Source organism: Gekko japonicus, unplaced genomic scaffold, assembly GCF_001447785.1.
Source record: "Gekko japonicus isolate JY-2015 unplaced genomic scaffold, Gekko_japonicus_V1.1 scaffold65, whole genome shotgun sequence".
Classification (NCBI taxonomy): Eukaryota; Metazoa; Chordata; class Lepidosauria; order Squamata; family Gekkonidae; genus Gekko; species Gekko japonicus.
Window position 1 is genome coordinate 963,826 of NW_015165832.1, and position 22,705 is coordinate 986,530.

The 22,705-nt window shown below is 44.3% G+C and overlaps 1 protein-coding gene across 1 annotated transcript; it reads left to right on the forward strand.

Moving 5' to 3' along the window:
• The first annotated feature begins 266 nt into the window (after positions 1–266).
• CD59 (CD59 molecule) lies at positions 267–18,208 on the forward strand. Its single transcript, XM_015410865.1, has 4 exons — positions 267–526; positions 9,486–9,563; positions 10,089–10,190; positions 16,694–18,208. The coding sequence occupies exons 2-4, from the start codon at positions 9,512–9,514 to the stop codon at positions 16,888–16,890; spliced, it is 351 nt and encodes a 116-aa protein (XP_015266351.1). The 5' UTR covers positions 267–526; positions 9,486–9,511; the 3' UTR covers positions 16,891–18,208.
• The last annotated feature ends 4,497 nt before the right edge of the window (positions 18,209–22,705 follow it).

Genomic DNA, 22,705 nt, shown 5'->3' on the forward strand with positions numbered 1-22,705 from the left:
CGCCTCGGAGTTCAAGGCCGCCTTCCCGAAGCCCAGGGAGCCGGGGGAACATTTCGCCCTCCCCGCGCGGCCATTGCCGCAGGCGCCAGGATTGCCCATTGGAAAAAATTGGGAGGGCGGCTCCAACAGCGGGGCGGCCATAACTTTTTAAAGAGCCCCTAACGAGAGCGGCTGGAGCCAAAACGACCTCTCGCGTATGATGTTCGAGCGGCAACTCCTCGGAGTTCAAGGCCGCCGCCCCCGGCCCAGGGAGCAGGGGGGACATTTCGCGCCTTCCCCGCGGGGCGGCGGCGCTGGCGCTGGCCGTAACTTTTTAAAGGGCCCCTAACGAGAGCCAAGTGGAAAGCGACGGTCTGGGCTCCGGGGCGCCTATTAATTTGGCAACCTCCAGCGCCGACGTTGGATTCTGAACCAATCAAGAGACGCTCTTTGGCCAGTCGCGGTCTGCGCTGTATAAACTCCCCCCGGGCAGCGGCAGCGTGCAGGGCGGATTTCGAGGTTCTGGGGGAGCGCGGTCCCGTGGCGGGTAAGTAACCTCTTGCTCCCCCTGCCTTAGATAGATAGCTCTAAATTATAATACACCTCTCCTTGAAAAAATGGCACTGGCTGTAGTAGCGATTGTAGCCCGGGAGACGGGGTTCCCGGCTCTGGGTTGGGAAATCCCTGGAGATTTTGCGGGAGGCGCCTGGGGGCGGTGGGGGGCTCAGCAGGGTACAATGCCGTAGAGTTGACCCTCCCAAAGCTGCCCGTTTCTCCAGGGGAGCCTGCCTCGGTCGTCCGGAGATCAATGGTAATACCGGGAGTGAACTCACCAGGCCCTGCCTGGAGGATAGCAACCCTACGTAGAAGCCTCGGTCAAAGAGGAGTACGGAAAGATTTCGGAGTCGTTTGGAAGTGCGGTAACCTAAGAGGAGGTCGGGGGCGCAGCAGCAGCAGCTAATTTTAGTACTGGGCGAGTGTTTTCGGGCGTTCTGGAACGAGAAAGCAGGCACACTCCCCAGTGTCCCGCTTACTTGACGGCTTTGGAAACTTGCCCGTCGTACTGCGTGGCGAGGACCGGATTGGGATGTGTCGGAAGGCGCGCTGTGGCTAAACGGCGGGTCTCCGAGCAGAAAGTAATCACTGTACTTGGATCATTAGTGAGCTTTGGTAGTGCAGTTGCATCCAAGGTATGTCTTCTGAGCGCTTATCTGACCAGAGCAAAATCCTAAAACGGGGGCGACCAATAATAATCCTTTCCTCCCTTTGAGGAAAGCGGCCTCTTTTACGCTTTCCCTTCCTTCGCAAATCCTCTGGAGTATTTTTTCCTCCCGAAGCTTTGTTAACGGAGACGGGTGTGGCATCACCGGGCTCCCCCCCCCCCGCCCAACTGTTTATTTATTGATTTAAAACATTTATTAGCCAGCTTTCTGTCTTGCGGAACTCAAGGTGGCTTACAATAGACATCCTGGACATGGAAAGGACTACCCGGACTCCTTAAAGCTGAGGAGCGTTGCTGCCCTGCTATCTCTGCTGTATAAATTACGCAGGATTAATGTATTGTTTGTCTAGAACAAAATGAAGCGTTTTGTGTTGAAAAACTTGCCATAGAAATTATTTTTAACAAGGAGGTGCAGACATCTTTGCAAATAGAAGCAGGCAAAAGAGAAGTGTCAAATTGGAAGAAGTCGCTTTTATAGTGTGCTCCTCCCTTGGCATCCAGGATATGTATATTATAACTAGGTAGATTTTTAGCTTTTCAAAACCTTTATATGGTTTTATGGCAGTTTCTTCTGCTTTCATGGCCCAGCCCTTCTAAGTAGTAGTAAAACATAAACAGAGTGAATGGTATACAAACGTACCTGTGGTAGATGAATGATTTATGCCCCCAAAGCACAGATAAAATCTGGTTTTGGGATATGGAGTACCCAAGTCCCGGCAGTTATGCGCTACCATTGTTTGTGAAAGGTTACCTAATAATTGATGACAAGATCTCAACAGCAAACACCTTATTACTGTGCATGTGTACAATTTGTTCTGTCCTTACTGATGTGTGAGTAGTAAAACTTTTAATGTAAACTGATGTTTATATAACTTGCTATAAGGCTAGGCTGTTTTGATGTAAAGTCCAAAAACCTAGAATACAATGCAACCAAATGACACAGAAGAGTGTGTCAGTTCTCCAGAACCTTTTTTTATCAGTCTGGTTACCATTTTTTTTTTAAGTTTTAAAAGAATTTTGGAAAAGGAAAATTTATTTTGATTTTATTTATTTTTTTGGATTTATATCCCGCCCTCCCCGAAGGCTCAGGGCGGCTAACAACGAGGCACAAGTGCCACCGTTAAAATAGGTAAAAACAGCATAAAACAAAATAAAACAATATAATACAACAACAAAGTGTCAATGCTCCATTTATTGCAAGGTGGGGTAGATCTTAATCCAATTGGCAACGTTCCAATGACCTGTCATCCCTTCTCCTCCAAGGGTCACTTCGCAACCCGATGGAAAATGCCTCCAGACATGTTAGGTCCTGATCAAACTTGAGTGTTAGATGTAGAGATGATTAAAGTTACACCCAGTTCCTTTGGGCAAGAGACGATAAATCAGTTATACTCCATAGAAAAACTATATCCGCCAAATGTTGCCAATATATCTCTGAACTAGCAAGACTCAAAATCCCTTTTTGGAAGAGAGCACCTGGAAGTCATTTTGTTAATACTGTGATCTGGCCCACTTCAAAGTTACCTTGAATTAACAAACTTGTTGCCTTTATAGCACAAGGATCTTCAGTGCATAACTGAAGGTAGGCTATGTGTATGCAAGAAAATATTTAAAAACAATGTGTGTATTTTGAAAGGCATCCTGTTAAACAGAGCTTCCTTAAATAATGAAGCATTACGATTAGAGGTATGCATAGCTGTAGCCAGGAATTCCGATGTGGGGGGGGGGCATTGGCTAATAGAATTTAAGGTAACTCAATTAAAGTTAATTACCTTATGTTGAAGTGAATTAACGTACCTTTCTGCCCTTGCCAGCCTGGGAGGCTGTGGGGGAGAGACAGACATGCAAGAAAGTGGGGCATAGGAACCCTGTGTGGGATCCCAGGTGCTCGAGAGCCCGCCAGTCACAGGTACTTTCCAGGGAAAATAGACTTTCTGGGGCAAATAGAGAGGTGCTGTCTGGCTCTGCTCCGCCACCGTAGCTGGCCCTTCACGTCAGACAGTTGAGCAGGAATACCCAGCTCCTTCCCTGCACCCACCGCCACTCGGGGGCCCTGGGCTGGATGGGGAGTTATGGGGCCTTGCCAGTAAGTTGGGGGGCCTAGCCCTGAGATGCCCCACCGTAGTTACGGGCCTGCCTCATTCCCTGACATTCTGTTATTGGCTATGCCTGCCTGTGTCAGAATTCCAAAAGCGCCCACAGACTCAGAAAATTTGGGGACCCCGATGTACACCAATCCCAACTGGAGAGCTAGATAACAGCTCGTAAGGATACTCAAGAGTGTTGGTAATTTATTGATTGGGAACTGCAAAGTGGGGAACATGAATTGCAGCATCAAAACCACCACTGTCTTTTCAGAGCTTCTTAAGAACAGGAGAAATAATAAAATTGAGTCCTAGATTTAATGAACAGCTGCACACTTAAAGTGACTCCAGTGGCAGCTTTAAAACCAACAGAGTGTTGTTCAAGGTATAAGCTTTCACGTGCATGCACACTTCTTCAGATACAATGAAATGGAAATTACCAGTCCATATATATAGGTAGAGGGTGAGCAGTAAATTAGCATGCAACATAATGAAGGTATTTAACAAATTCAAGACCAAATAGGAATAATAAGCTTCGTTTATACGGTTACCATTTGTTTGGGTTTAATTCCGGGAGAAACATAGTGAAGGAGATAAATATGTCAAAATTGGGGACTGATGGGCTGATGTATCCTTAATTGTGGAATTCTGAGAGTAATTAACTGAGACCCTGCCATTACACTCCATCCGTCTCCTCTCAAGCATGGAGGCGACCTTACAGCATCTTTTGTTTTGAAGCGGGGTGATTGGCTGTGTAGAGTTATCTTCCCTGTCCCTAGACCAGAGAAATACATCCCAACCTATAAAAGAATTACCCCTGCACATTCAGACATACCCTTTTAGACACACCACAGGAACTTTGACTGGGTAGGTACCTTTTATTTTCTACCCAAAATACACAAACCCAGCAACCCAGGATGCCCCATTGTCTCAGGCAGTATCACTGTGGGGGTACCTGAACAATTAATTTGTAATGAAATGCTTTTTTGGTATAACTTTGGGAAACGTTTGCAGTACAAAATTGACTTAGACAAGGGACTTGTGTTGGTTCTCTCTTTACACATGAACAAATACTAAACTAATCTTCACAATGTAGCAGCTTTTTAAAAGGCTACGTGAGACGTCTCTAGTGGCTAAAGTTCTCATTCCATATCACGGAGGGACTATCACCTTAGAGACTGGGCTGTCCTTACCAGTTTTATTGTTAAATGGAGGGGGGAATAATATAGATGGAGCAGGCCCTATTGTAAGCTGCTCTGAGCCTGCTTGCGGGGAGAGTGGGGTAGAAATGTAATAATAAATACATAAATAAATAAATAACTTCCCCCCCTTTGCCTCCCAGAGTTGTTGGAAAGGTATATGTCTGGAAACAGCAAGGGTTCAATTCCAACCATGGCCCCAAGCCAGAATGAGAGGGTAGACACTGTGGCTGCTATTGTTTTGGTTTTTGTTTGTATTTTTATTAGAGATATATAAAGATTATACAAACACAAATATGGGTAAGTATAAACAAGTATATCATTGTTAAACAGATACTATACAACAGCCATTCTAGTATCAGCTTGTTTGATAATAAAATTTCATCTGGTTTAATACTGTTCCCATACAGTACAAAGGGTAGCTAGCCCTACAGGGCCGTAGCCAGTGGTGGGGTGCTGAGGGCGGCACCCCCTATCATTCTGCAGTGCCCTCTGTCAACAGGGCAGACTGGCAGGTGCAGCAGCACCAGCATCTGTGGCTGGTTTCTCCTTCCAGCGTCTCTGATTCCCTCAGTAATGGTGGACTACGGGGGTCGGCCATGGAAGGGTGAGAAGAAGGCTTCTCTGCCACAAACCCTCATGCTGGAGGGGGGTGAGCAAGGCAAGATTCAGGTGAGTGTTGCCTGGGGCTCTGAAGTGCCTGTTCCCCCCCCCCCATCTGGGTTGCCAGTGGCAAAATGAGAGGACCCTGCCCAGGCTGAGGAGAAAGGGCAGGGCGGTGGATCTGAAGAAAAAGGGTTCCTTGCTTTTGCTCTGTGTAACAACATCTTTGGTTCAGGCTGAAAGAGGCCTACACAAACATTCCCCAAGAGGACAAAGTTAGAGTCCAGTTAGAGCTGCTTCAGACCAGTGCGGCTGCCCACCTTGATTCCCTACGAGGGTTAGAGTCTAGAGCAGGGGTGGCCAAACTTGCTTAACGTAAGAGCCACATAGAATAAACGCCAGATGTCTGAGAGCCGCAAGACATGAACAAATATTACACGTTTTTTCTGGGAAATATGCAAATTTGCTTTTTATTAACATTAAATGATGCTATTAGTGTTGTTGAAAAGATACTTCAGTGCTGTAGTAGCCTTCAGTACAGAGTAGACCATACTATCTTGTTGAGGTGCTTGGAGGCAGAAGGGGATGTGCGTTGAACTCGTTCAAATCATTCCTCACAGATCAAACTCAGAGGGTTGCTTCTGGAATGTCATCAGTTGGGGGGGGGGCGCTAACCTGTGGTGTTACACAGGGCCCAGTTCCATCCCCTGTGTTTTTTCAATCTCTATGTAAAGCCCTTAGGATAAATCATTTGTCGCTTTGCAGTTGGTTGGCATCAATTTGCAGATGATACCCAGCAATATGTATCCTTATCCAAGTAACCTGGTGATGCGGTAGAGGTCCTAATTTGCTGCCCGGCTGCTGTGGTAAATTGGCTTAGAGTGAACAAATTGAAACTGAACCCTGAAAAGACAGGGGTAATGTTGATTAGGAAGGTGGAGATCTTGAAGGCTTTTGATGGAGTTCAGCTGATTTTGCAGACTCAGTTAAGAGCCTTGGGGTTTTACTGAATGCAGTGTTATTGCTGGAGAAGCAAGGTAATGCAACTGCAAAAAAACATTTTCTCCCAACTAGCCTAGCTCATAAGTTGGCTCCTTACCTGGATATGGCTGATCCGGCCACCTGGATCCATGCTACAGTGACATCCAGACTAGACTAGTATAATGCACTGTACATTGGTCTTCCCTCGAAATCCATTCAAAAACTCCAGTTGGTGCAGCACATTGTGGCTCTGCTCTTATTGGGAACTAGATGGAGCATGCTTATTATTCCCGTTCTACGGTCACTCCACTGGCTGCCCATCAGTTACCAGGCTAAATTTAAAGTATTGGCTATTGCATATGAAGCTTTTCATGGCCTTGGGCCCTCGTATCTGTGAGACGTCTCTCCCCCCAGGCCCTACTATGACAGATGTGCTCATCCCAGCAGGGCCGTCTGCAAGTGCCAACCTGGAAATGGGCAAAATCGACAACAGCCCGTATGTGTGCCTTCTCTGTTGTGCCCCCCCACCTTGTGGAATGGCCTGCCTGAGGAGGTCAGGAAGGCTCCAACTCACCTTGATTTTTGCAAGCTATGCAAAACTGAATCATTCAAGAGGGCTTCTTTACTCAAACAGTAGGGCAGCACTGTACAAAGGGCTTAACAAAATTACTTGAATAAATTATTGGGGACTGTGGTCTGCATTACTGTATACACTTTGCTATGGGTTGGATCCTATTGTGTAAGTTTGCATCATTTAATCCGTCATGTTAACACTTATGCTCTGCATATTTTTAAGACATCTAGTTGGTTCTACGACCCAAATCCTATTTCATTGTTTACTGACTGTCCCATCTACTTGATTTTGTTGACTCACTCTGTGTAATCCTCCTTGAGTTCCGGTGAGAAATGCAGACTATAAATAACATAAGTAAAAAATAAAAATATATAAAACAAACTGTTCCTAAGGTGGTTAGTCTCTTTAATCCCACTGAAAAGAATAGGAGAAGCACCCGCTCATTGCATAGAGTGCAATAATATCTATTTGCTTTTCACCTCCAAGCACAGTTTTTCACCACAAACACTTCATAGCCATTACAAAGAAGTTGAACAGAAAGGGGCCTAAAATGCAGTCTTGACCCCCTCTCTGTTCATACTTTTAAAAGTATTTCCTGTGTTCAGACTATTGTAGTATCAAAAGGGGAACTTGAACCCTTTGAGTTTGCATCCTACAGATCCTAGGGGAACTTGTACCCTTTGTGTTTGCAACCAGCACATCTTAGGAATACAATGGGGAAAGTAACCTTCCTCTGTTATAAAAGTTTTTTTATTGGTAGATGTAGCCCTGATGGCTTTTTGGCAGAACAATGGCTGAGTTCAGACTGGCAGTTTGCCCCGAGATCGGCACATGCCAGAAACGTTTCACAAACGGATTAAAGTTCACACAGGCACATCTGTCAGGCGTTCCCTAGCCCGTCTTATAGCGCTTGCCTCCTGAGTTTAAAAAGTACCTGGTGAAAGGGGTAGCAAACCCTGGAGAGCATGGTCATCCTGTGTTCATCCAGCACCAAGGAAGGGTGAACGCCAAAAGCCGCAATTGCTTGTGTGCTTATGCTCATATCTCCAGATTGCCAAAAAGAAAGCCGTGCCTCTGCCAGGGGCAGGCCAACAGTGCGAACGCTCCCTTGAGCCTCTTTCCTGGTATGCTCCCGCATCAGTTGGTGTGGTGTGACCGGGAAAACCCGGAACGGAACAGTTTGTGCCGGATCTTTTTGCCACGACTCCCTCGCACTTCAAACTGCCAGTCTGACCTCAACCAATGTGTTTCCATTCTGTGGGAAAGGAGTCTGAACTGCATGAACCGGAGTATTAGACTCTGCAGTCAGAATGAAGCAGTAAGATACTTAATGACACTGTAGGCCTCTTGGGTACTTGTTGCTTTCCGTCCTTGCATGTAGTGACAGAGAAGTGTAGTAAAATCCATTTAAGTGTGTAATGAACTAGCGATGATGAATATTTTATCACGATTAGGCATGTCCTGAGATTGACCAACAGTGATGGCAGTAAGAAATTTGTGCCATTTGCTGAAGACTGAAGAACTGAAGAATGGCTTACTTGGGGTTTTATTAACAGGGTATACTTAAGGGTTTAGGGCTGGAAGGTATATGTATTTGAGAGAAAATGAAAGTACCGCTACTTTTAAAGGCTTATCTGCTTCGTCATCTACATATGTGACCACATCATTTATCACATTACTGTCTGGAATCCTCCGTTTCAATGTACTGTATAGTAATGCCCTTTTTCGTTATTGTGAAGACTTGATCTGGCAAAGCACACATGGGAACACCGTAATAAATATTGAAAGCTGGACTAAAAATGCAGGGCAGTGCTAAGGCAGGAATTCTGCCCCAAAGTAATCCAACTTTTGTGCCAAGAATAGCTGAATTCTCTAATTAGAACAACACAAGCTAGAGGCCTGTGAAGAATACCACCCCATCCCTAGATCCCCATCTAGTTCCTAGAGCCAGTGTGGTGTAATGGTTGAAGTGCTGGACTAGGAACTAGGCGATGCAGGCTCAAAACCCTGCTCTGCCATGGAAGCTGGCTGGGTGACCTTGGGCCAGTCACACACTGTCAGCCTAACCTACCTCACAGGGTTGGTGTAGGGATAAAACAGAGGAGAGGAGAACGATGTAAGCCTTTTTGAATTCCCACTGGGGAGAAGGGTAGGCTATAAATACAGTGAATAACGAGATCTCTGCCTTGAGAGTGCCTAAGCTCTCAGGGGCTTCAGTTAGGCCCTTTTCATACTCTTTTGTTCCTTCGCCTTAACTGAAGCTTGGCTACTCTTTCAGCGTTCCATCCCCTGTGGAGTCACTTTTAGTTTTTAAAATCTCCCCTCACCTTTGGTTAATTTAGTCATGTTTTTCTGCATATCCATAGAATCTTCTGAACAGGTGGAGATCCCTACCTTGTCTGTGTGCTGGCTGGTTTGCTCTTTTTGCCATCTTGTTTTGTACTGTTTATGCAGCATAGTGGGCAGAACTTGATCATGCAAAAGGAAGGCCAAAGACTGCAGTTTTCAATTTCTTTTCCCCTGAAGTGTGAACCTCCCCTCCCAACTTGCCAGTATGTTCATGGGTAAAAAGCTGAGATTCATAGTACATGATTGTGAAGTACTTGAACTGATGCTCAATTCTTTGCTTGTGCAGTATTGGGCAAAAATGCCAGATAATAGATAGCCAGATCCTATGTAGAAATAAGCACATTTTAGTCCTTTGATTTCAGAGAACCTGAATAAGCCTAATTTGGGGTTGCCCGGTTTGGTAGGTTTCGCTTCCAAGTAAACATGTACATAATGCTGCATGCTTCAGAGCATAACATTTCTGTCTGTGTTTTAACTGTGTCCTTGCTTTACAGGTTAAGAAAGCATAACAAACGAGAAGATGAAGTGTCTCTTGATCACTGTTGCCTTTGTAGCTTTGTTCTGCCCTTCTGGTAGGTATTATGGTGGTTCAATAAAAGAGATAATATATTGCAAAACTACATCAAGATAATGAGAAGAGGCATGGTAGAGTGGATCCAGACCTGTTCTGGAGGATGTGAGGGCTTGGACAGCGATTGATAGTAGCTGAATTCTACGATACCAATTCAAGACCAAAAAATCTGTGAGTGGTTATTCGGCTGCTGAAGGAAAGGGCATTTTTGTGCAGTAGGTTTTTTCGTGCATTGGAATCAGTAGGTTTCCCCTTGCATTGGATCCTCAGGAATTTGTTCTATGGCAGATATTTAGGGGGGAGGAAATATCACTAGAAGGTCCTCTATCTAGGTCAAGTGATACGGTCAGGAGCTCTGCCTCTTTAGTGTATAAAATCACACTTGGAGGCAATTGTTGCTCCTAGGATCAGCATTCTGTTTGGCCCTGATGCCTGCTAAAATCAGTTTTACAGTTGCTGTATTTCAGGAATTCCGTTTCATGCAATAAGCCTACATATAATTATCCTGCTCTTTTCTCTTATTTAGAAAGTGTCATAAAGTGTTATGACTGTATTCCTGGTCCCAGTCTATGCAAAACTGAGAAGAACTGTTCATCAGAGTATGATTCTTGCATCTGGGTCAGCCTGGGTATGACCACTTCTTTACATTACACATGGTTATTTTTTGATATGTGCAAGTAAAACACATGAATGTCTTGCAATATTTCAGTAATTCATATGTTGGCTTTATGCACCTGTGTTCCTATCATATATGTGGCTTTGTCTTGCCACTGAAGTGAGATGGAATACGTTTAGGGTTATGTTACCTAGAAATTATGGATTGTGGTAAACTTGGGGTTGAGTAGATCACTTATTTTGCTTTTGTTAGATTTGTGTAGTTTCGTTAGATTCGTGTAGTTTACCAATTTGTTTCCTCTGGAAGATTCTAGGTGGCTAACAAAGAGCAACTTCAAATATGTGCAAAATGGAGTGTTTTTATTCCCAAACATAAATATAGGGGACATCAGAGGAAAAAATGGGAGTACTTCAACCTGAAATCTGAAACATCTTTCCAAAGGAGTATGGTGTGGAAAACAGCAGTAACAATTATGTTACATTGTAACCTCGCTTTAGAAATTATAGGCGTACCAGGGAAGGACTTGCAGGGGGCATCTCATTTCCCTCTCCCTCACTGTATCCTTTTCCGTCCCTGACAGCCTGTGTAGCCTCTCTCCTTCCCACCCACCTGTCCACCTACCTTTGTCTTCCACTCTTTCTTTAGATTTCCCTCCTCCATTCCCCCTGGCACCCTCTCACCAGGAAAACTCTGGCTGAGTTTCACAGTGCTGGCTGCTGCCCTGGGCCAGATCCAGTTATGCAGTAGAGAACCTGCAAGGATTTGCAGGAGCACTTGACTTTCCTCTGACCCTCTCCCCATAGTTCCTCTTTCCCTCCTCCTGGGAGCCCCCATATTCTCACCTTTCCTTGCTTCCTTCTCTTCTTCCATCCCACCAACCTACTTACCTTTTATCTGCCCACCCACTATATTATTTATTTCATTTTTAGCCTGCCTTTCTCTGTGGGGTCTTACATATGGGTTACTTACCCCAAATTCAGTGCTTTTAGGAAGGGTTTTTCCCCTTTGCTTCTCTTTAACATTGTGGTGCATTCATGTACCTCTGGGGGTGTGAGGCAAACCACCCCTGACCTCCCCTCAAGGGTTAATGTGAACAGTAATGGGCTTGTTCTATCCTGTAGGTGCTACTAATTGGAATCTCAGCCTACACAGCCCTTGTCTTCAAGGCCAGAACTGGAAGTGTGGTAATTAGCTTCTCACAAAAATTTGCAGCCCATAGGATGGGAGGGGAAGAATCAGGGGTGATGAGGTGATCTTCTGGAGGCTTCTCCTAAGGACATGTCCTGATTGGGTGTCCTCATCACCTGATGTTGCTTGTCCAAAAAACTATAATTGAACTAAGACCCTGAAGAAGAAAGACTAGCTTGGATTCTGATGGACTAAATGCCTGGACTATGATATGCTTGAATTGCAATTGCTTGCGATATAGAGAAAGCCTGAGCTATGAACTTTGACTCTTGGATAAAGGTTTGTGCTATCTAATGCAAATCTTTGGGAAGTGTTAAGATAGTTAAGCTAGTTTTCCTGTTTTCCTACTGTATTATTTTAGAGTAATGTGTTGCCTGTGGAATAAACCTTTTTTGTTGACAGAAATTAAATAAAACTGCATAAACCTTTTTTAAAAATAAAGGTTTGGTTACTTGTGTGCAACAGCCTTGGAGACCAACAGGGTTCAGTCTTGGACTCCTTGACAGGGGGCTTCCCCAGGTTTTCGCCAATATTCCTACTTTGCTCTAGTTTTGGGAAATGTCTCAGTAGAACCTGTGTGGCTGCTGTCAGCGTAAGTATGGCTTACCGAAACGGCTGCCATTTCCTTGACTCTGCCCCCACAGCAGCCGTTTCTTTCCCCACACTCTTGAGGGACTTTTAATTTTTAGTTGGCAACAGAACATTGTTATATTGGCATACCACTGGAAAATAAGAGTACTAAGTTCTCTGAATTCTCAGCTTGCATTTTTAAAGAAAAAGCCTCTAGCCACTTCTCTTATACAGATACAAGGAATGGGGCAGATTTGGCAAGGAAAGAGGGCAGAGATGAACTTTAACAAAAATGAAAGCCAGGAATTCAGAGAACACGCTGCACCTATTATTACAATGGTATATTGATATAACAGTGTTTTGTGCCAGTTTTTTAAAAAGTAGGCAAAAGCCCTGGTGGCCCCTGGGAGGTTAGACTGACAGTGTATGACTTTATCCAGAAAGCTTCTGCATTAGAGCATAGATTTGAGCTTGGGTCTCCTTGATCCTGCCCCCTCCACCCTGCCTTGTACTAACAGAAACCAAGGCTTGTAGGCTGGTGGTGCTATTGTAGTTGCCTAGCAGCCCCCCATAATGGCCACTGAGGGCATTTGTTTCTTAAAGTTATAGGTGCTGCTTCTATTAGTTTTTGTGGGGTTAACCCTCCCAGTGTTCCCCCCCACACACACACACACATTTTCCCTGCAAACTTAGGGATTTTCTCAAGTTTGTGGAAAGATTTGTCTTGTCTGTTCATGGTCCTAGTCTCTAGATTTAGGTAGCCACAGATGGGGCCATGATGAAAATTACGTATGCTGATACTAATTTTACTTAGAGCAGGTAGATTTACATGAGACTAGCACCTTAGAGACCAAGATTTTGGAGGTACCTGATGAAGGGGAGCTTTGACTTTGAAACTTGTTCCACCAAAATCTTGTTGGTCTTGAAGGTGCTACTGGACTCAAATCTAGCTGTTCTACTGCCGACCATCACAGCTATCCTCTGAAACTAGATTCTCCTAGGTTTCTAGTTGAGAGGCAAACCAGTGCAATAGTGCTGGTGCTTGCTGTGTCACGCTAATGCAAAGCAAAAAGGTCAGAAAAATTAATACAACACATTACCTCACCTACATCGCCAGATAAAGATGAATGCTACCCCAAAGAAGCCAGCCTTTCTCTCCTTTGATAGCAGCCGTGCTCCTTGATGAATTCTCCCTCTTAGCCTTTTCTTCTCTCCTGGGTGTTATCAGTCTCATCAGTTAAAATACAAAGTAATATATCCAAAACTGTATTTAATGCAAAAGGCAGCAGTAAGTTGCAACAGCCCTACTGGATACAATATTTATATCAAGCCTATCAAGCCTTTCTGCATTGCACAGGTAGTACACAAGGCAGGTTACAAAATATAAACAAGTAGGGTTTCTTGTGGGGGGCATCTCCAATCCTCCACTGTTTCCCCTTTCTTACCTTAAAGCATCCATAACCTCTCCCTATTTTTCTCCTCCCCTTTTCCCTTCTTTTGTCTGTTCCCCCGACTTTGACTTTTTGTCCTTCCCTCCCTTTGGCAACCTGCCTCAGGGAAAAGTGTGGCCCAGTTGGGGGGGGGGGCACAGAGTAGGGGTTGTGAGGAGGATCTCAGATGGTAGGGTGAATAGTAAGGGATGAAGCACTTCTTCTAGTACCCTGGCCCCCAACTATTTACCCCCCTAAAGGTAGAAACTAGCATTTCAGATTGTGCCTGGAAACAGTCAGTATGAGTTTATTGCTCCTCATCCATCCTGTTACCTTCTTCAGGCACCTGTTCAGGACATCCACAGACTTTATCAGCTGTTAAGGAGAAACAGCAGTGGGTATCATCTGTATATTGGGGGCAAATTATTCAAAAATCTCCTCCCATAGTTTCTCCTAGAAGTTTCATGTAGATGTTAAACAGCATGGGGAGCAAGCTAGATCCCCATGGGACCTTGTAGTGTAAACACCATGGGGCTGAGTAGCAGTCCCCCCAACACCACCTTCTGGAATTGGTCAGCCAATTCAGAGTGGAACCACCAAAGCATAGTGCCCTCCACTCCCAGCCAGCCTCTCCAGAAGGGGAGGATACCTTGGTCAGTGGCATCAAAAGCTACAACAAGGTCCAGGAGAACCAACAAGGATACAATCACCTAGTGAAGATTATCAGTGTGAGAGACAGAGGCTATTTCTGTCCAAAACCCGGTCCTGAATCCAGGTTGGAATTGGTCTAGATAATCCTTAAAGCTTGCCTGAAGCCATGCAGCTACTGCCTATTCCAGCACCCTGCGCAAGAATGGAAGACTGGCTGCCAGGCAGTTATTCTTTAGGCCATGCAGGTCTTAAAAAAAAATACACACACCAATATAAGTTGTGGCAGAAACAAAGGGAACACTAATACTGAAACTGCATGTTCCAGCAATTAATGCCTGCTATCAATCTGCTACTGCATTTTGCACCAATTAAAATTTCGAACTGGCCTTGAAGTGCAGTTCTACATACAGTACATTAAAGGGCATGATGCCAGGATAAGCACAGCAGACAGTATCCTGGGACTAATTGTACCTTACTCCAGTCCCGACATGTTCCTGCTACACAAGTGTCCTTTCCTCATTCAGACCAGTCCCAAGTTACTGTCAGGTATGTGCGTGGCCTTGTTATTTATGATGAGACTTGCTGAACTACCAGTGGGATACCCCTGCTGAAGTTCAACATCAGAATTTGTAATTGTTTGACTCATCCCTCTGGATAGAAGTGCACATTGCCAGTTTCTGATCATTGATGGGACGTGGATGCCATCCTTACTGTGTAGAAGGCACTGGTGTCATTCCAGTCACTTCTGCAAAGGGCAGCAGAATACCAACCGTTTATGGAATGCTGGAGCCTCTAGTTTATCTCAGACCCTGTGAGCTACATATTCACAGCATTGCTGTGGGCTGTGTATTCACAGCATTGCATTGTTCATTGGCATTCACTCCATCATGCTTTGCGCCACATGCTGCTGCTGCTAGAACACTGAACTTTTCAGTAGCATGAACTTTGTGCTCTAAAAAACCACATAAAATCCAAATAATTATATGTATTAAAATATGAAGTTTTTAAAATAGTTTCATAATAATCCCTATTCTTAAGATACAGATGCTTGCAGCAGCATCCCCAGCACTGAGTATATTTATTTTAAAAATTATTTCGATACCGAATCAGTTCCAGAGAGTCAGCAGCAATAGTAAAAAATTCTGGGGACTCAATCAGTGGCTTGCATATCCCACACGCCGGAAGGCAAAATTTGACAACTTTATTAGTTCTCTCCTGGGAAGAGTGTGCAAGAAGGAGAGAGACATACAGTTGTTCAGATGTTCCTAGTAAAGCTGACAGAATTGGAGCGATACACTGAGATCGGATGTCATTATAGAATGAGCAGTGCGGCAGAACATATTCAATAGACTCTGCTTTCCCTGTATAGCATGGACAGAGCCATTGAGGGAGTGGCAGGATGGTATCTGCCTTCCAGGAGGGCTGAAGGCAAGGCACTAAAGCATGCCAGGGTACAGATTCTCTGATATTTCGAGATCTCAAGAGATCTAAGATAATCTGCTGGTTGAAAGCATTGGCATACTACAGAGTGATTGGATAGTTTTGTATTTATACTTGTGCCAAAAGACACAATTGTATGGGCTAACCTATACATAATACACTGGCAGTGCAGGTATAAACCCAGGACACGGCTGGTGAAACTAAGCTGGTCTCCTACGCTTTTACAGGATATTTATATATATATTAGCAGTTATAGCAACTGTAGTGGAGTCTGTAATGGCACTGTGCTTGCAAGTCAGGCACTAAAGCAGCCATCAGTCCATGACAATACCAGCATGCCTTCCTGCCATTGTTTTCCATATGCAGAACACAATGAGGGGAGGAATAAAAGCGACACAGCATTCTTCTCTATAGGGAGAACTTTGACTTGCCCAGTAGGAGTCCTATAAGGAACACATTTCTTGGAGCTCCATAGAGGAAAGTAGTCCCTTCTTAACATGCTGTCATGCTGCCATCCAGGTCTACTCAGAGTGGCAGTGGCTCTCTCGGGTCTCAGGGTGGTTTGAAATAATTATTTTGGGGGATGTACTAAAATGAATGACAGGATTGCCCAGTCGAATCCGACTCTAGGGTTGCGGTGCTCATCTCCGTTTCAAAGCCGAAGAGCCAGTCTCCAACACTGGGTTGTATCTGCCTGCTTAACTAAGGGTGGCATGTTCCTCCAGTGCAAGGAGCCACCTTCTGATTCTAGTGTGTCTTCATCACAGATTCATTCTGTCAGGCAGCTGACTCTCTGCACCCTCCACTCTCTGATTGGTCAGCTGCAGAGCTCAGAGTTCTGAGGTAAAAAAAACCCCAACAGTTACAGGGGACTGCAGAGAGCTAATGACAGGAGTGGCCAAGAACCACCTGTGAGGTGAAGCAAAGCTGCTGGCCCAGCCTCTCCCATGGTTTCCAACAACACACTCCACCCACCTCCTACACCTAACAGGCGGTTGTCTGTCAGGTGCAGTTCCCTGCTCTCTCACCCAGGCCATGTTTCTGGCTCCTCAGGGTTCTTCTCTGAGGCTTCTGAGTGAGAGTCTAGAGCCAGCTCAGTAGAGGTCATGACAGCCTAGTTGATCAGTTCTCTTTTAAATTAAGTATAACTGGATGACAAAAACTGTCACATCCATGTTTTAAACAAAAAAGTAAATGACTTTCCTAACATTTTTTCTCTCTCTCTTTCTCTTTAAGGTGAACAAAGAGAGTCCTATAACTGCTGGAAATATTCCCAATGTGATGGCAAAAATATCGAGAAACACTTTAACACCGGTACCTTTACGTTTAGGTGCTGCAAGTCAGACTTGTGTAATAGTAGTCCATTAACAATGGCAGGGAGTATGATCTCCCTCAGCATAGCATCTTTTCTGACCACACTGCTTTTAATCTGAACAGAAAAAGTGGCACATGGCAAATAGCATTTCAAGTACTTGTTGGATTGTGCATTATTTCCTGCTGCATGTGTAAACTGGCCTTCAAATAAAATGTCTCCTGTGCTTGTATCTCCAACACTGGGTTGTATCTGCCTGCTCAACTAAGGGTGGCATGTTCCTCCAGTGCGAGGAGCCAACTTCTGATTCAAGAGCGTCTTCATCACGGACTAATTCTGGCGGCTTGACACCGACAGTGCTTCTAGCTCTTTACTGGGCCACAAGCTTTTGTTATATGCACTTGGGATGTGAATAAGCACTTTGCCTTCATTATAAATCATTCTTGTAAATGTTATATGCCATTCATTCTCCATTAGGATTTTTACATTTGTGTTTATACGCCAGCCCTATTCTGTGTGGGGAAGTTTGGAGCAGCTTACAGGGGGCTCCCATTGGCCTCCTATCCAGGCACTCGCATCTAATAAAAATTAAACACCCCAGGCAGGCTTTTCGCTCAGTCCTAACCATCCTCCTTGTCCTCTGTCTTTCTTTCCATCTTACATCATCTGAACTCATGTTCTTAATTAAAACAGTATATCCCTTATGCTTAAATTCTCTACTACGTCTGGGTAGCAACTCCATAGCAGTGTGGGGCTCCCCCGTAGACCTTTGGAGTACTCATGCAGAACTCCAGGGCTCTGTAGACCCCAGTTGGAAAACAGCTGTATTAGAGCATAAAAGCCCTAGTGGCAGCTGAACATAATCAATGAAAAGCGGCCCACAAAACAAAGTGTGAAAAAGCACAAGTCTCTTTGAAAGTTGGTAACATCTCAGATTTCTGTGACAACACAGTTTTCAGAGTGAGTGGGATTTGGGCTAAAGCCTTCTCTAAATTCACATGCAGCATCCCAAAAGCCCTAATCCCAGATGTGTGATTGCCTTTTGGGGTTCTGTACTGGGATGAGAAGAACCGACTTTGCATGTGTGTTCAAGAACACAATAAATAGCCTGAAGGACAAAGCCTGACTTGAACAGCCTTTTATTACAAGGATTTGGATGCAGTCCATGATCACTGGAATTCATTTGCTGTTCCTATTCCAGTGGGGAAATGGTGGTGCTATTTTTGCTATTCACAGTGGAGAGAACACCATTTGTGTATTAATGCTTGGTAGCCTGGTTAGTTCAGGGGCAGCAGAGAACTGACAGTAGTTGGCTGTACCAAGAGTTTACAAGAGGTAGGAGCTGAAACAAGTTTGGGACTCTGATGCATTGGTGTCAGTGTTGACTATGTGCCTATTTCTGTACCTTTGCTGTGTACAACCTGATACTCATAAATAAACAAATCTTTACAAATACTTACAATGATGTCTCCAGTATTCTTTCCCTGGTAGGAAACTGATCCCCAACTTTGCACTGTTCAGGGATACTTATCTAGGTGGAAAAAAGCATGTCTCAGATAAGTGTTCTGTGTGGCCTGGCCTTAGTGCATATAGGTTCCACAACATGCAAAATCACAGAATCTTGGGGGTTGAAGTGGCTGTCTCATCATTGTTAAGAAAACATAAATCTCAGAGTTTGGATCAGAGGACTGCTATCTTTATTGCTTTAAGTCCATATTAAAAGCCCAACTGACTGTTTTTGAGTATTTTAAAAGTGGTGAGACTACCCTGGTCCATACTCCAGAATGGGAAAGAAGACAGTTGGAGCGCTGATGTGCATCTAGTGTAGTCAGTGGGATTAAAAGGCAAAGAATGGACATCATGGCAGAAGTGAACATGTGCAATCGGTATAGGGATATATTTGGATTTTCAGGCTGGGAGCTGCACAGTGCAATCCTAAAATTGAAGTCAATGGAAGTTTTATGTCTCCTTAAGGTTGCACTAGTAATCTTTTAGTTTTAGAAGACTGTGTGATCCTTGTAGTCTTCTTTTAAATAGCATTTTAATTGTCTGGCTGTGGTCACACGGCAAGGTAATTGCGATATGTTCCCACTATAGATTTGGTCAGAAATATTTTTTTTTTAAGGTTGGGATGATCACACATCCCTCCCCAAACCGCAAGCATTGCGTGACAGACTATCTAGATAGCCATGTGAGGTTTTTTTTAAAAATTGCTTTGCGCATGCGCATATGCAAATGGATGAATCACCGCCCCCACCTGGACTCACTGTACTTTCTTGTTTTTACAGCCTGAATAGTGAACAAATAAATAATAAACGTTAGATGCTTTTCTGTTCTGCTTGGGGAACAGTTTGGAAGAGGCGCTCTCGGGGAGGCTTCACCGGGGAAGGCAGCGGCGATTGTCCAGAGCACAACAGTCCCTCTGCCAAACCAGCATCATGCAGCCTGCCCCTGTGACCTCAAGTCCCAATGTATCCGAGCAGCAGCACAGTTCAATGGCAAAGGAGGGAGGGAGGGAGCCCCTGGTGCCGGGGAGTGTGGCCAGCTTGCCAGCGGCGTCGGGGTGGGGCTGGTCCCAGCAGGAGGCAGCACGGAAAGTTGCTAAGGGGGGAGGCAGGCGGGCAGGTGGAAAAGGAAGGGCCACACGAGACAGTTAATGAGCAATGAATTATCACATTATAAACCAGGAAAGCAACAAATGCAGATTTCCGTCCTCAATACACTGGGAGAGGGGTCATTTTCCTCCATGGTATCCCACGGCACTTGATGATATCGGAAATACGTTTTAAAAGCTCTGCAGCACATATCCGATTGGAAAGAATTGTGGGACATGCCATCCGGCTTGATGGACTTTAATTACTCTTTGCTGCAGTTTTCCAGCCAGGGGCTCCCTCCCTCCCACCACAGCTATACATGCGCTTGAACATTTGAATTTGTTCAGCGCAGGATTGCTCATGCGCTTAAAGGAGGAAGCTGTAAAAAAAAACCCACCTCTTTGCAAAGGAAGGTCAGACGAAGCTTGAAAAAAAACACCTCTCCGCCGCCCGCTCGCTCCCCCTGCGTCTCTCTCTGCCGCCGGCCCGCCCCTTCCTTCCCCGCTATTCTCTTGTGTTGCTTTGGTTATTTTAAGTACCTTTGAAAAAGAAAAGAGAGCCAGCGAACGACTACAAGTCCCAGTGTATCCGAGCAGCAGCAGAGTTCAACGGCGAGGGAGGGAGGGAGCCCCTGGTGCCGGGGAGTGTGCCTAGCTTGCCAGCGGTGTTGGGCTGGGGCTGGTCCCAGCAGGAGGTGGCACGGAAAGTTGCTAGGGGGGGGAGGCAGGCGGGCAGGTGGGGAAGGAAGGGCCACACGAGACAGTTAATGAGCAATGAATTATCACATTACAAACCAGGAAAGCAACAAATGCAGATTTCCGTCCTTAATACACTGGGAGAGGGGTCATTTTCCTCCATGGTATCCCACGCCACTGGATGATATTGGGAACACATTTTAAAAGCTCTGCAGCACATATCCTATTGGAAAGAATTGCGGGACATGCCATCCGGGTTGATGGACTTTAATTACTCTTTGCTGCAGTTTTCCAGCCAGGGGCTCGCTCCCTCCCACCACAGCTATATATGCGCTTGAACGTTTGAATTTGTTCAGTGCAGGATTGCTCATGCGCTTAAAGGAGGAAGCTGTAAAAAAAACCCACCTTATTGCAAAGGAAGGTCAGACGAAGCTTGAAAAAAACCCTCTCCACCGCCCACTCGCATCCCCCCCGCAACTTTCCATGCCGCCTCCTGCTGCCTGACCAGCCCCGGCAATGCTGTTGGCAAGCTGGGCGTGCTCTGCTCCCTGGCGCTAGGGGCTCCCTCCCTCCCTCCTAACGCTGCAGCTTTGGGGACTCCTTGGGCAGGCTCCACCGCCTGCAAGCCTGCCTGGCACTTCCTTCCCCTAGAACATTTTTATTAATTTTAAAAGAGTCTTTAAAACTTCTAGACTTGTAAACTATGTTGCTTTACTTTGGCCAGTAGGGGTCCTTTTGAATAATAAAAATTTTGTACTTTTTAAATTGGTTTCTAGTGAACAAGACGTGTGCATGATTAATTTCTGTGATTTCATCTTCCAATTTTCTGCTTGTTAGCAGCTTGTGGATTTTTGCTGGGTTAGTTTTAAGTGTATAATGGTTTCTCTTTAACCAGACACTTTTTTGTCTTAAAAATAAGCTTGATAATTCTTTAGCAAAACTTAAAATAATTCAGCTTGTTGCTGCTCTTACAAATATCTTATACCATAGTAAATATTCAGTTTTAAACAAAATATAAAATCTAAAAACACACAAGTCAGAAGAGAGGAAGGGCGATTCCTCTGTTACAGTGTACAGCTATCCTTTCGTTTACCCTAATTAGGCTTTTCTAAAAATACCTTGGCCAATTATTTCTAGTTCTCTTTAAAGCAAAGGCTGTCACTATAAATTTCTAACGTTGGCAGTGGTGCTTCCTGCCATCCCAATTAAAAAAGCTGAGGTAAGAACACCTGGCCTAATTAGAAAATTCTTTGTTGTCAATTAAATTAGATTTAAAACATCTGTTTTTACAATTCTGCTTTAGTGGTTAACGATTTGTTAATTCTTCTGCAGATTCCCAAAGAATCTCTCCCAAAGATTCCTGGAACGCTAGCAGTAATCAGTAGACAATCATTTGAACCCTTGAATTCTCTTCTACATTATGGAAAGAGCATCTGAAAAGCCCAGAGGCAGATGTAAGCTCCTCCTGTTAACCTGGAAGTCCCTGTACTACTCTGTAAAGAAAATAAAGGCGATAAAAGAGGAAGATCAGTAAAACAGTCAAGATCCTCAAATTAGTTTTCAAGGTCCTGATTTTTTTCTTCATTGATTGCCACATTTTGTCTACAGTTTAATTCACTTTGCTCTGATTTTTGCTGCAATATACTAATGCTGTTACTTTGGTCATGAAAACGGCATCTTATTCTCAGAAAACAACAATAAAAAATATGTAATAATATTTAAAGCAGTAGCAAGTCTAAGGACAATCAGTCAAAAACCTCTTGGAGGGAGGAGTCCCTTGAAGGTGACAGAGAAATTTGTGCTCAATCGAAGGGGTCCAAATAAGTAAAACTATGCTTAGTAGAAGCAAAGTCTTTATTCAGTTGACCATGGACAAGGAAAGTATCTACTCCTATAAAAGTTCAATATATTGACAATTTTACAGGCAAAAGCATAAGCATGTATAGGTAAATTGACATCCGGATCTTGCAGAACTGTTACACCAATTAAACAGTGACAACTCAGTACTGCACCAAATCTAAACCAATACAAAAGCAATCTATATTTCTTTCTTAACATACATTAAAGAATATTATTACCTTATCAATGGTATGCTACAAGCGCAACATGAACTATGGACTACTATAGTTTAAGAAAACAGGATCTGTGTTAAAGGTTAGTTTGTCCTATGAGGTGAGGAATGCAGACTTTAGGAGACTTCAGCTAAAAACACAGATAACAGTGCTGACACGTCACTGGGTCAAACATTCCCCTCAGTTCTTTACTTGGCCTTGTTCATGGCCCCAGTCTCCAGATTTAAGTATCCACAGATGAGGCCACATTGAGAATTAGATACATGGCTGTTGTGAGTTCCTTCTCAGGTGTTCGGTAGAATTATCTCATCATTATATTTAGCTATTCTAAACTATTTCCTCTCCAGTGACCCTATGTTGTTTCTTTCTAGGAGGAGTAAATTCCTGTTAAATGCCAGAATCCAAAAGACTTAATGGTAAATGGAAGTAGCTTAATTTCAATGAACTTGAGTGGCTTTTAAGATTTTTTCTTTAACGGTAGCTGTGTGGTAATTTTTTAAGCACAGAAACTTTTCAAAATCATTTTCAATATGGTATGAAATCCTCTTTTTAAAAGTGGAATAGCGCAAACCTCT

Bases quoted from the DNA above. Each gene is read 5' to 3' on its own strand.
- CD59 (XM_015410865.1), top strand. From the start codon at position 9,512: ATGAAGTGTCTCTTGATCACTGTTGCCTTTGTAGCTTTGTTCTGCCCT. The intron at 9,564-10,088 runs GTAGGTATTATG...TCTCTTATTTAG, and splicing joins AGCTTTGTTCTGCCCTTCTG to AAAGTGTCATAAAGTGTTAT. The intron at 10,191-16,693 runs GTATGACCACTT...TTTCTCTTTAAG, and splicing joins TTGCATCTGGGTCAGCCTGG to GTGAACAAAGAGAGTCCTAT.